This window comes from Hemitrygon akajei, chromosome 8, assembly GCF_048418815.1.
Source record: "Hemitrygon akajei chromosome 8, sHemAka1.3, whole genome shotgun sequence".
Taxonomy (NCBI): domain Eukaryota; kingdom Metazoa; phylum Chordata; class Chondrichthyes; order Myliobatiformes; family Dasyatidae; genus Hemitrygon; species Hemitrygon akajei.
In genome coordinates, this window is record NC_133131.1 from 95031582 (window position 1) to 95046027 (window position 14446).

At 40.2% G+C, this 14446-nt stretch overlaps 1 protein-coding gene across 6 annotated transcripts in view; it reads right to left on the bottom strand.

Moving 5' to 3' along the window:
- ppp1r9a (protein phosphatase 1, regulatory subunit 9A) overlaps positions 1–14446 on the bottom strand; it is a 231650-nt gene that overhangs the window by 142322 nt on the left and 74882 nt on the right. For all 6 annotated transcript variants that reach the window (XM_073054199.1, XM_073054197.1, XM_073054200.1 and 3 more), the window contains exons 4-5: positions 4380–4484; positions 3938–4073 (exon numbers count right to left, since the gene is read on the bottom strand). In XM_073054199.1, coding sequence (XP_072910300.1) covers positions 3938–4073; positions 4380–4484 — 241 coding nt within the window. The remainder of the gene's footprint in view (positions 1–3937; positions 4074–4379; positions 4485–14446) is intronic.

The following is a 14446-nucleotide window of genomic DNA, read 5'->3' on the forward strand; positions in this document are numbered from 1 at the left end:
AAAGACTTAAAAGTTGGGGTTCCTAATCTGGGATCCACAGACCCCTTGGTTAATGGTATTGGTCCATGACATTAAAAAAAAGGTTGGGCACTCCTGCTTAAAACGGACCTGAGGGGCAACTTCTTCACCCAAAGGGTGGAATGAACTACTGAAGGAAGTAGTTGAGGAGGTACAAAAGCAGCATTAAAAATATCTTTGGATAAGTACAGAGATAAGATATCTTTTCCCTAGAACAAAGACTGGTGAAAGGTATCCCGATAGAGGTAGAGATCCTCCCAAGCTTACACAGAGAGTGCTTAAAACTTTTAAATATTTTTTTCTAATTTTTCCAAACACGAGGACAATCTGCTCACCAATATTCTTGCCTGTGCAACAGGGGATCTCACTGAAACCTTTCGAATGTTGAAACACCTAGACTGAGTAGATGGGGATAGGATATTTCTCATGGTGGGAAAGTCTTGGATAAGAGGGCACAGCCTCAGGATAGAGGGGTGCCCTCTCAAAACAGAGATGCAGAGAAATTTCTTTAGCCAAAGGGTGATGAACTTGTGGAATTTGTTGCCATGTGCAGCTGTGGAGGCCAGGTTATTGGATATATTTAAGGCAGAGATTGACAGATTCTTGACTGGACATGGCATCAAAAGTTACAGGGGGAAGGCTGGGAACTGGGGTTGAGGAGGAGAAAAAAAAAGGATCAGTCTTGATTGAATGGTGGAGTAGACTCGATGGGCCAGATGGCCTAATTCTGCTCCTATGTCTTATGATCTTATGATATCGCATGGACTGAATGGAATTTGTTGAAGTCTGGCTTCTGTGGTGGTGGGAATGTCAGAAGAATACCAAGGTAGATAATCCATTAGTCTTTCTAGCTGAATATTGTTACGAACACTTCAATGACAAGCACAATATGTGAATGCTAGATGACAGTCTTCTCCTTTAATTAGCTGTTTAATTTTTCCATTATCATTCATAGCTAGATATGGGTGAAAGACAGAACTTTGTTTTGAATTTTTGGCCAGGTGATTGCTAAGCTGTCCATTATATGTTGTTTGTGCATTTCATTACACTTATAATCCTATGTCACAGCTTCACCCAGGATAGCATCTCATTTTTAGGTATTTTAAGTTCCTTTATTTTCATCATCCGGGCAGATTAGCTATACAGTAATTAATAGGCAGTTACTTTCCTGTCTTGTAAGAATGGCACCAAATATGTCACCAGCATGACTTTGATCTCCAGCCTTTCCATAGATACATTTGTTTCCTCTACCTCTCTCGCTCTCCACAACTTAGAATATACTGTTTTTCTTTTTTGTTAGTTCAATGAAAGGTCAATTATTTGAATGGTTAATTCTTTTTCTCTCCACATAGGGTTATGGACCTGCTGAGTATCCTCAAACACTTAATTTTAATTCATTTTTAGGCATGCTTGGTACTGCTTCCAGTGTAACCTTTCAAACTTTCATGAATCGGAATTAATCCTTTATTTGACTGTAAAATTAATATAAAGTTACAGATTACAATGTTATATTGAATAAACTCTTCTTGAGCTTCCAGCTGTGAGCATTAAGATAGCAGAGTTCCTCACTGAAGCATCAGTTATAATCGATACCTATACCTGGCTGAAAGCCCAAGGAGGGTTTATTCATCATATACGCTGGGAAAGCACTAGATCCTTTTTTAACAATAGTATATACTTTTGCTGTTGTTATCCACAGAATAAAATACTGGATCTGTTCTTATTATTGTCATTTCCACTTAAAATTTTCATTCAACTTCATTAAAATTCCAAATTATAAAATGATCATATTCCTAACATTCATTTAGCAACATCTAGTTGTGCTCACATTTATGGTGATGAAATACTTTGAGAGATTGGTCATGGCGAGAATCAACACCCGACTCAGGAAGGATCCGGACCCATTGCACTTTGCCTATTGCCACAATAGGTCTACCGCAGATACGATCTTAATGGTTCTCCATATAGCCTCAGATCATCTGGACAATGCAAATAACCACATCAAGGTCCTTTTTATTGACTCTAGCTCAGCATTTAGCACAATCGTCTCTATAGGCCTGATAAAAAAACAACTACATAGGCCTCTGTACCTCCCTCTGCTCCTGGATCCTCGATTTCCTAACCAGAAGATCACAATCTGTGCATATTGGATATAACATCTCCACCTCGCTGACAATTAACACTGGTGCTCCACAGGGATGTGTGCTTAGCCCACTGCTCTACTTTCTCTATGCCCATGACTATTTGGCTAGGCATAGCTCAAACAGCATCTATAAACTTGCTGATGGTACCACCATTGTTGGCAGAATTCAGTTTGTGAAGAAAGGGCGCACAGGAGTGAGATATACCAGTTCATTGAAGGGTGTCGCAGCGACAGCCTTGCACTGAATGTCAGCAAGACCAAATAGCTGATTGTATGCTTCAGGAAGGGTAAGACGAGGGAATACAAACCAATCCTCAGAAGAATCAGAAGTGGAGAAAGTGAGCAATTTCAAGTTCTTAGGTGTCAATATCTCTGAGGACCTAACCTGGCTGCAACATGTTGATGCAGCTATAAAGAAGCAAGCCAGCTGCTTTCATTAGGAATTTAAGGAGATTTGGTTTGTCAACTAAGGTTGTTGCTATAGCACCACTCAGCCAGATTTTCAGTCTCCCTCCTATATGCTGATTCATCACCTCCTTTGATTTGGCCTACGACAGTTGTGTCTTCAGCAAACTTGAAGCATTTTCAATTATTCCTACATTCCAACACTTGATTCATAGCTTTGTCAGTGATGGAATGAATTGTAAGCCATCAATGTAATTTCTAAGATACATTTCTATCACCCTTTCAGAAACTGAAATGTATACTGCCTCATCTCCTTCAAGGATTTTTCCCCCCTTCTCTTTTTTAGACTATCAATTAACTCAAATTTAGGTCCTAGTTATCAAACCATCTACCAAAAGAGATATTGCCAGTTCACTCGAGAAAGATTTTCATACTTTTGTACATCTCATTTCAATTCCCCTCACTTGCCTATCTCCAAAGAAACACCACCAGCTTTCCATAACTGCAATTCTCCAACTTGAGAACAGCCTTTTAAATCTCCTGTTTTTTTTTCTTTACTCAAACACATCAATCCTGTAGTGCCAACCAGAACTGTAAACCACATTGTAGATATGGTACAATTAGTATTTTAAGCTGCAAAAACATGATTTTTTTTGCTCTTATATTCTTTGCCTTGATTGATGAAGGCTAACGTCCCACATTTTCTTATCCACTCTATCAGCCACTCCTTCCATCTTCAGGGTTCTGTGTACATGAATTCAAACTCCCTCTTTCTCTAAAAGTCTTAGTATTTTACAAACTATCATGCATCTCTTGCCATGTCTATGCTCCCCAAATGCATTAACTTGGACTCCTCCAGACTGAGCAAAATGACAAACAGCTAAATGAATTCAGTGGGTCAAGTGGAATCTTTTCTTCCAGCAGTTTATTTTTCCTTCCAAGTTTCAGCATCTGTAGTCATATGCACCTCCACTTCTCCAGATCGAATACAATTTGCCCCTCTGTGCCATTTCAATCGTCCAATTGTTATTTCAAGAGTTAGCTGAAAAGGTATAATACCTTTAATTCAGCCTCTAATTGTTAAAGCATTTGTGTAAATGTACCATTCATCAAATATTGTTAACTGATTGCTATGCAAGGCCATATGAACTTAATGTTTCTGTGCATTCAAATCAAATCCTGAAAACAGAAATTAAGTTCCAATTTACTGAGGCAACTGGAATCCTGCTCTCTGGTTCTAGGTGTGCTTAGTCATGTATGAAATCTGAACAAGACCATAACTCCCTTGGAAAAATTAGAATTAACAAGTTCATGAAGCAAATGAGAAACAATTGTTTCAGTAAAATGACAATTCAAGAACTGCAGTTTTACCTCATCATCATCTGCATCATATTGAACATAGTGCTGTTCAAATAGCTCTCTTTGATGTCGTTCTTGTTCTAGAGTTTGACTGATGAGTTGAGCAACTTCACTGCTCTGTCCCGGTTTCTCTCGGCCAATTAGAAACCTACAGAACATACGATTTTCTGTTCAATTTCAAATGACTGTTCATTTTTCATAATCAATGACAATACTATAATCAGTAACTTAAGAAGAAAAGTTTTTCCTCCAAGTTATTATACTACTTTACATATCATATTTGAACTGCTTGTAATTCATCAAAGCCAAATAAATATTATCAGAGATTGAATGCTCATCATTCCAAATTGTCTTGATTTTAGCCTAAACATGAAATATTCAAAGTCAAAATATATTTTAGCTTAGAGATGCTGCACAACAGGATATCATAATGACTAAATGATGTATTCCTTACCTAACTTTACCTTTAGTTGTTCGCAGAACAGTAGCAGCAAAGCTTTGGGTAACTCCAACCAAGCTGATTCCATCCACTTCCACAATTTGATCATTGACCTGGATCCTGTATAAGAGAAAAATGAACAAGAATTTTTAAATAATTATATAGCACAGTGAATGAAGGTAAAACACTAAATTTGATTTCAGTGGTTTGGATCATGTTATTAAATAACATAAACTCCAAAATAAAAGGAGTTTCCAGTTTCCTTAAATCCAAATAATCATTTTAAAAAATATTTCTGATATCCAATTCTTGATGGATTGCACTAGATGGCAAATGATAGAGAAATGCTGAAAACTAATTACTTGGGGGCAAAGTGTTTTAGGCAGCATATGGGAATACAAGGAAAAAGTGGGAGATTTGCTCACCTTCCTCGGTAGTTCAGAATTCAAATTTTGAAAATACATATATTTACATCTCAAAAAAGACAGAAATAGCTTGAAAACAAAAGGAAATTGTCCCATTTCTATCCAGAAGGACTTAGTTAGCCAAAGTACAGGGGAAATACCTGACAAGGTGGTATCAAAGAATTTCTGAAGATGCTGGAGGTAGAAAATCTGATTCATAGGGCATATGGTATAGCTACCTTTATTAGCTGGGCACAAAATACAACAGCACAAAGATTATGGTACAACTATACAATACACTACTGTGTATAGTTTTGGTGATTCTGAGAACAATGCAATTGCAGAAAAGAAATTTACCAGAATATTGCCTGGCCTGAATAGTTTTAAATATGAGCAGAGACTGGACAGGCTAGGCTTATTTTCTTTGAAAGAAACCGCAGGATGACCCAAAAGATTCATTCAAATTTATGAGATATGCAAGTGAGAACCTATTACCCTTAGCAGAAATTTCTACTGCCGGGGACAATACTGTATACGTAATGTAAAGGTAGGAGATTTAAGCAGGGATTGGGAAGAAAATCTGGAACATTTTGCCTGATGGGGTGGTGGAAGATTTAAATGAGAACTTCCCCAGCAGATGGAAATATGCATTGATGATAGAAGGAATGGATATTTATGATGATTGATGGGACACCAATCAAGTGAACTGCTTTGGCCTGGATGGTGTCTTGCTTAAGAATTGTTGGTGTTGCACTCAAAGAAAGTGTAAAGCACTCCATCAGGCTCCTGAATTACATCTTATAGATGGTGAAGAGGCTTTGGGATATGAGGTGAGTCACTCATAAAAGAACACCACCTTCAAGATGCAGGTTTCCCTTCACCATGCACCTGGTCTAAACCCTAGAACACCCTATGCAACAACACTCTGGATATCCCTTCACCAGAAGGACTATATCAGTTTAAGGTGGCAGCTCATCAACACCACTAAAGGACAAATGGGAATGGGCAATAAATTCTGGTCTTTCCAACAACATGCAGATCCCTAAAATGAATTATTTTTAAAAAATGAATAGAGATCCCAGAAAATCAACATGACAAACTATATCAATGCCAGGTTCCATATTACCATTGACAAATCAACTTCTGCCAATTCTTAGTCAAGCTGCCTGTCAAATTTCTACTACACTTCCTCTCACAAAGGCTGCTGCCAAGCTGGTATAAGCAGACATCCCACCCTGCAGAAACTCATTTCAGGGAGGTAGCAACCCCCGCCCAAACCCCGGTCAACCTCCAAAGGTGTATGTATACAGGACATTTGATTATGAAAGAACACAACAATTTATTTGATCACATATTGAAACTACTTACACACACACACACTCCTTGTTGAGTATTTTGTTGGCAGTCTCAATGCTAATAGCTAAATGCTAACGCAAATAGCTTTTATATTTCTTTTGGAAACTTTCCTTATACTGTCTTGCGGCTTGCTTGGCAGATTTGAGCATTTTGCCAGAAGTCTCAACCTCATAGCAGTCTATGTCAATGAATTTGTTAATTTTGCAAGACATCAGATTCACAAGTGTATTGTGAGACAGCTGACTTCTGAATTGTCTTAATGTGACGCACCATGCTGAATGCCCTTTCTACATCACAATTAGAATTTGGCAGCACTAAAGTAGCTTCATCAACTGGCAGAGCTCTGTGAATCTCAACTGCCCTGTGCTCACAGATTTTACTTTGGACAGCTTCCCCCAGAACTCATCAACTGGCAAACCTTTGTAGTTTGTCACCAGTCCTTCAAGGTTAGTTGAGACATAATCCAGGACTTCCAAGTGAAGCTGTTCTCTTGCATCTGCCTTGATCACATTTGGAAATCTCTCTGCCAAAGTCAAAATCTGGTCCAGATTCACCTCATCTTGGCTCTCTGTATTGACCACTGGAAGATTTTTCAAGATTTGGTCTCTCATTGGGAATTTTTCCAAGATTTTTTGAAAGTTCCTGACACAGAATGCTCTGGCATCTTTGAAGTACTGCTTTGTCTTGTAAAGGGGGATCTCTTGTGCTTCCTCGCTTTGCAACTGCCTCCTTGCGAGGTACCCAGTAAAAAGCTCTTCATCTGGCAGGTGAATTTCAGGGTTGCTCACATCTATCTCCTGAATGTTCTTTTCTCTCAATACCTTTGGCTCAATAAATCTGCTTGCTATGTCATGCAGGAGCTCTTCTACACTCTGATCCAACTTGAGGAGGATAGGTGCCTTGTTTTGAAAAATCAAATTGAATTTGTCAAAGCATTGTGAGACATTATGGAGAAAGCATGTGTACATTTTCATTTGGGGGGTTTTCAGCCTCTTCTGAATATGAGATGACTTCTGATTCTCACTCTTTGACTCAAAATATGAAATAAAGTCTGGCCATTGGTGGAGCAGATGGTTCAAACCTTTTCCTAAAGAAAGCCAGCATGTAGGACAATGTTTTTGTACTCTATGCTGGGCAACATTGCAGAACTCTTGAAACTATTTTAGGTCTTCTCTTCATTTGGAACTTTTCTCAAAGTAGTAGTAGATGTCAATGAGCAGTTCTTCAGGTGACATTGAGAGCTCCTTAGCAGCAGTTTTGGCACAAATGTTGACCAGGTGACTTGGACAGCCAACGCTGTAAATATGAGGGGCCTGTGCTTTCACTCAACAGACAACAGGTGCAGGAGTAGACCATTTGGCCCTTCGAGCCAGCACTGCCATTCAATGTGATCATGGCTGATCACCCACAGTCAGTACCCCGTTCCTGCCTTCTCCCCATATCCCTTGACTCCACTATCTTTAAGAGCTCTATCTCTTTCTTGAAAGCATCCAGAGAATTGGCCTCCAATGCCTTCTGAGACAGAGCATTCCACAGATCCACAGCTCTCTGGGTGAAAAAGTTTTCCTGAACTCCGTTCTAAATGGCCTACCCCTTATTCTTAAACTGTGGTCTCTGGTTCTGGACTCACCCAACACTGGGAACATGTTTCCTGCCTCTAGCATGTCCAATCCCTTAATAATCTTATATGTTTCAATCAGATCCCCTCTCATCCTTCTAAATTCCAGTCCAGTCACTCCAATCTTTCTCCAGTCGCTCCAATCTTTCAACATATGACAGTTCTGCCATCCCGGGAATTAACCTTGTGAACAGACGCTGCACTCCCTCAATAGCAAGAATGTCCTTCCTCAAATTTGGAGACCAAAACTGAACACAATACTTCAGGTGTGGTCTCACCAGGGCCCTGTAGAACTGCAGAAGGACCTCTTTGCTCCTATACTCAACTCCCCTTGTTATGAAGGTCAACATCCCATTAGCTTTCTTCACTCCCTGCTGTACCTGCATGCATACTTTCAGTGACTGATGTACAAGAACACCTAGATCTCGTTGTACTTCCCCTTTTCCTAACTTGACACCATTCAGATAGTAATCTGCCTTCCTGTTCTTACCACCAAAGTGAATAACCTCACATTTATCCACATTAAACTGCATCTGCCCACTCACCCAACCTATCCAAATCACCCTGAATTCTCCTAACATCCTCCTCATATTTCACACGGCCACCCAGCTTTGTGTCATCTGCAGATTTGCTAATGTTACTCTTAATCCCTTCATCTAAATCATTAATGTATATTGTAAATAGCTGTGGTCCCAGCACCGAGCCTTGCGGTACCCCACTAGTCACTGCCTGCCATTCTGAAAAGGACCCATTAATCCCCACTCTTTGTTTCTGTCTGCCAACCAATTTTCTATCCATGTTAGTACCCTACTCCCAATACCATGTGCTCTAATTTTGCCCACTAATCTATGTGGGACCTTATCAAAGGCTTTCTGAAAGTCCAGGTACACTACATCCACTGGCTCTCCCTTGTCCATTTTCAGAGTTACATCCTCAAAAAATTTCAGAAGATTAGTCAATCATGATTTCCCCTTCGTAAATCCATGCTGACTCGGACTGATCCTGTTACTGCTATCCAAATGTGCCACTATTTCATCTTTTATAATTGACTCCAGCATCTTCCCCACCACTGATGTCAGGCTAACTGGTCAATAATTCCCTGTTTTCTCTCTCTCTCCTTTAGTGGGATAACATTAGCTATTAACTCTTGATAAGACAGAGTTGTTTTTGCCAATCATCGCATTGTAGTTGTCACTGCTAAATCCTACACAATTAGACGATTCAAGGCCTTTGTCATGCATGGATGATGCAATGCAGTTGAATATGTTTTCAGCTTTGGCATCATTGCACACTGGCATGTCTACAAATCCAACTGTTTACCTTATCCTGTGTTTCATTATAATACCTGGCTAAAATGGCACATTCCTTCTCAGACATATTCGTCAACCAAAATACTGTATGGCCTTTTTTCTATCAGGATGAACTTGTACAGATCCTCTGAACATTCAGGTTCCAGTGCCATGTTCACAATAGCTGCTGTCTTGGTTGATGAGCAGGCATAGTTTTTTTGTTATTTCTGAATCAGGAAACATTTTCCTGAATAACTTGCCTGTGTGCTTACACACCTGGAATGGCAGGTTATGCTCAACAATGAAAGATGTAAAGTACACCTCAGCTCTAGTGACCTTCTCAGTCAGACTTTTGTTTTCTGCTGAAAAGAACTGTGAAATATTTGAGCAGCCTTCCCTGCACTTAGCCTCCCTAAAATGTTGTGGTCCCTAAGAGAAATAAAAGCATAAGGTGTATCCTTATTATATTGTCTTATGTAATACTTTGTTTAGTGATTTTGTCTAATCTGTAAACCAAGTTGGGTATAAGCAGAAAATGTGACATCAAAATATGTACTTTTATTATATTATCATGGAGTTGGTTTTTTATTCTATTACAGCTTTAAGTAAGTCTACAGGGAATTTGGCCTCATCATGTAGGACATCAATAGAGTAGTTCCTTAGCAGCTAGTCAGCTAGTTTAAATAACGTTAGCTATGCTAATGAACAAATGGCACCTGTTAAACACACCTCAACATGTCTTTTACAGTCATTTAACTGTAACAGTCATGAAAAGTCACTATTGTAAACAGTGCAGCAGGCAACACTGTCATTATTTTTGACCCCTATTAGGCAGGGCTACACTTTAGTGTAGTCTGGGGTGAAGTACGTTCTATATTTTCTTTTTTTGGAACATTCTGGCATGGTGGTGCAGGACACTAAACTGAACTGATGGACAATGAAAGAGAGACAGAGGTCAACTATAAAGCCCGCCCACAGAGAAAACTGATAGGTCTACTTAGCACAAAGAGAGACCAATCAGGATGCTCCCTCTCACTCTCCCTCTCCAAAAAAAAATCGATTTCTGGGATATTGTATATAATTTGCGGATATCAGGGAGCCACTATCGATATGCAGGAGACTCCTGGAACTTCCAGGAGAGGTGGGATGTCTGTATAAGGCCTGCTTCCTAGCTATGGAGATGCAATATGCAAAGGAGAATCTCAAGTAGCTTTGAGTCTGCTGAGTAGTCTACGTGACATTGAACTGTATTACAATGTCAGGTTCAGCAACAATTGCTGGCTAGCCAGCAGGCAGAAACAGCAAGTACACAGGTAAAATGGCAACGATGAGAATGCAGATGTCATCATTCTGAATGAGAACAGAGAGGTGTTCTGTTTCACCATATCTTTGCCCAAGTAAGCACATTAGCAACTCAAATAATCCGATGAAGGACAGATTGCGGGAATATTATTACATCTTTGGCCATGATATCTGGAACCAGAAAGGCTACAATTTGACAAGCTGAATGGTGAACTGCAGGACAAGATATTTAGTAGCTTTTTCCTGTGCTGTAATGGATACACAGTCCTTCCGAATGCATATTCATATTAAATGGAGCATTGTCAGTATACCTGAGGACCAATAAGTATCTCATGTGCATGTGTCTGACTGTTCGTCTATAGACTGCCTCCGTGGATTCCTTACCTCAATCCTCGGCATTGGAATCAGTGTGCTAATAATCTCTGAGAACTAAACTGAGTTACCTTTCCCACTAACATAATATACAGTGGCATGCAAATGTTTGGACACCCCTGGTCAAAATTTCTGTTACTGTGAATAGCTAAGCGAGTAAAAGATGACCTGATTTCCAAAAGGCATAAAGTTAAAGATGACACATTTCCTCAATATTTTAAGCAAGATTACTTTTTTATTTCCATCTTTTACAGTTTCAAAATAACAAAAAAGGTCAAGGACCAGAAGCAAAAGTTGGGTACCCTGCATGGCCAGTACTTAGTAACACCCCCTTTGGCAAGTATCACAGCTTGTAAACACTTTCTAAGCCAGCTAAGAGTCTTTCATTTCTTGCAGGGGAATTTTTGCCTATTCTTCCTTGCAAAAGGCTTCTAGTTCTGTGAAATTCTTGGTCCGTCTTGCATGCACTGCTCTTTTGAGGTCTATCCACAGATTTTCAATGATGTTTAGGTCGGGGGACTGTGAGGGCCATGGCAATACCTTCAGCGTGCGCCTCTTGAGGTAGTCCATTGTGGATTTTGAGGTGTGTTTAGGATCATTATCCTGTTGTACAAGCCATCCTCTTTTCATTTTCAGCTGCTTTACAAATGGTGTGATGTTTGCTTCCAGAATTTGCTGGTATTTAATTGAATTAAATCTTCCTTCTACCAGTGAAATGTTCCCCATGCCACTGGCTGCAACACAAGCCCAAAGCATGATCTATCCACCCCCATGCTTAACAGTTGGAGTGGTGTTCTTTTCATGGAATTCTGCACCCTTTTTTCTCCAAACATACCTTTGTTCATTGTGGCCAAAAAGTTTTATTTTAACTTCATCAGTCCACAGCACTTGGTTCCAAAATGCATCAGGCTTGTTTAGATGTTCCTTTGCAAACTTCTGACACTGAATTTTGTGGTGAGGACTCAGGAAAGGTTTCCTTCTGATGACTCTTCCATGAAGGTCATATTTGTGCAGGTGTCACTGCACAGTAGAACAATACATCACCACTCCAGAGTCTGCTAAATCTTCCTGAAGGTCTTTTGCAGTCAAACAGGGGTTTTGATTTGCCTTTCCAGCAACCCTACGAGCAGTTCTCTTGGAAAGTTTTCCTGGTCTTCCAGACCTCAACTTGACCTCTAGCATTTCTGTTAACTGCCATTTCTTAATTACATTACAAACTGAGGAAACGGCTACCTGAAAACACTTTGCTATCTGTTTATAGCCTTCTCCTGCTTTTTGGGCATCATTTATTTTAATTTTCAGAGCACTCGGCAGCTGCTTAGAGGAGCCCATGGCTGCTGATTCTTGGGACAAGGTTTGAGGAGTCAGGGTATTTATAAAGCTTTGAAATTTGCATCACCTGGCCTTTCCTAACGATGACTGTGAACAAGCCATAGCCCTAACAAGCTAATTAAGGTTTGAGACTGGTAAAAGTTATCTGAGAGCTCAAATCTGTAGGGGTGCCCAAACTTTTGCATGGTGCTCCTTTCCTTTTTTTTCCACTCTAAAATTGTACAAGTCAAAAATAATACACTAATCTTGCTTAAAATGTTTAAAAGAATGTTTCATCTTTGTTATGAATGTACCACAGCTCTGAGGGGCCGAAGGGTGCGGGACCAGCCCCCTCCTTCCGGAGAATTGCAAGATCGCCATTAATTCGGGTCTTGGACCCAGGAAATGAGAGACAATGCAACGGATTTGACCATTGTTCTTAGAGGCACCTGTGTGAATTGCAAGTCTATAGTACGTGCCAGCTATCAGGGACATGGACACCCTCGGGCAATGTGGGGTGGGGATTGTATCACCCTACCTTGATTGACATTTACAAATCTGCCAGCCATGATAAAACGGAGACTGCAGGAGGCGGTACTCCAGCGACGCACCAGACGGAGACACCATCGCTCATCGCTCCCGTAAGAACAGGAAGCTGCTCAGGAGCCACGTGTGATTTGGATCCCCTAGCTAGGGAATCGAGTGGCTAATAACCCCGAAAAGGATTCCGAACTGACAACGGGGAACTCACGTTCCCGATTCCACGATTTGAGTCCAACAGGCTGGCAAGTTTATTTTCTCTCTCCAACACGTGAAAACCCAGCGGTCCCTCAAACAGCTAAAAGCCTTCATGAACTGGCGAGACTTTTTATATTTCCATCGGACAATAGTTTTACCCCTAGACAAACGATAGAGCTACTTCGAATTGTTGATTATTACTATACCCGTGCTTTAGATTGAGTATTGACGACGTATATTATCTGAAAGTTTGTATTAACCTTACTTTTGTGCCCCTTTATAAATAAAAACATTTAAAAATGGTACCATCAGACTTCAGCGGACCTCTCTATCTTTGCTGGTAAGTGACCCAGTTATGGGGTTCATAACATCTTTAACTTTATGACTTTTGGAGATTAGATCATCTTCTACTCACTTAACTATTCACAGTTACAGAAATTTTGACCGGGGTGCCCAAACCTTTGCATGCCACTGTAAGATACAGGGACAGGAGCAGGTCGTCTAATCACTTCCACTGCCTCTTCCATATGTCAAAATCATGATGGATCTTCTATCGTGATCATTTTCTAGCACTATTTTCTCTGCATACTACTGTGGTAAAGGGTGGTTTTTGTGAGTTACTGTTGACTTCCTGTCCTGCTTAAATTAGTCTGGCCATTCTCTTCTGACCTCTCTCATTAACAAGGCACTTTCACCCACAGAACTGCCACTCACCGGATGTTTTTGGTTTTTTTGCACCATTTTCTGTTAACTCTAGAGACTGCTGCACTTGAAAATCCCTGGTGATCAGCAGTTTCCAAGGTTAATTGTTTTGTCATGCTATATAATGTGATCTTCACGTATATTAGCTGGTAGTATATTTATTCTCAGCTTTTTTAATATGGTTGTTTATTTAGCATGAACCCAAGTTATATAAGGATGTGGTGTGGTGTATAAACATTAAGTTGAAATTACCATAAGACCATAAGATATAGGGGCAGTACTAGGCCACTTGGCCCATTGAGTCTGCTCCAATATTTCATCATGGCTAATCTATTATTCCTCTCAGCCCCAAACTCCTGCCTTCTCCCTATATCCCATCATGCCTTGACCAATCAAGAAACTATCAACCTCTAGCTTAAATATTCATAAAAACTTAGCCTCCACAGCTGTCTGTGGCAACAAATCCCACAGATTCACTACTCTCTAGCTAAAGAAATTCTTCCTCATCTCCATCGTCAAGGACGCCCCTCTATTCTGAGGCTGTGTCCTTTGGTCTTAGATTCTCCCACAAGAGTAAACATCCTCTCCACATCCACTCTATCAATACTAGTGAATACGGGCCCAAAGCCATCAAATGCACTTCACATGACAAGCTGTTTAATCCTAGAATCATTTTCGTGAACCTCCTTTGAACCCTCTCCAGCATCAACACATCCTTTCTAAGAGACCCAAAACTGCTCACATTATTCCAAGTGAGGCCTCACCAGTGCTTTATGAAGTCTCAACATTACATCCTTGCTTTTATATTCTAGTCCTCTTGAAATGAATGCTAACATCACATTTGCCTTTCTCACCACAGACTCAACTTGCAAATTAACCTAATGGTTGGGGGTGGGGAGGGGTCAAAGAAATTGTTAGATTGTTAAGTAGACAGGAGGGATCACTGGCAATGCTAATGGCCCTGTGTATACAGCGCTCTTGATGGGTGGA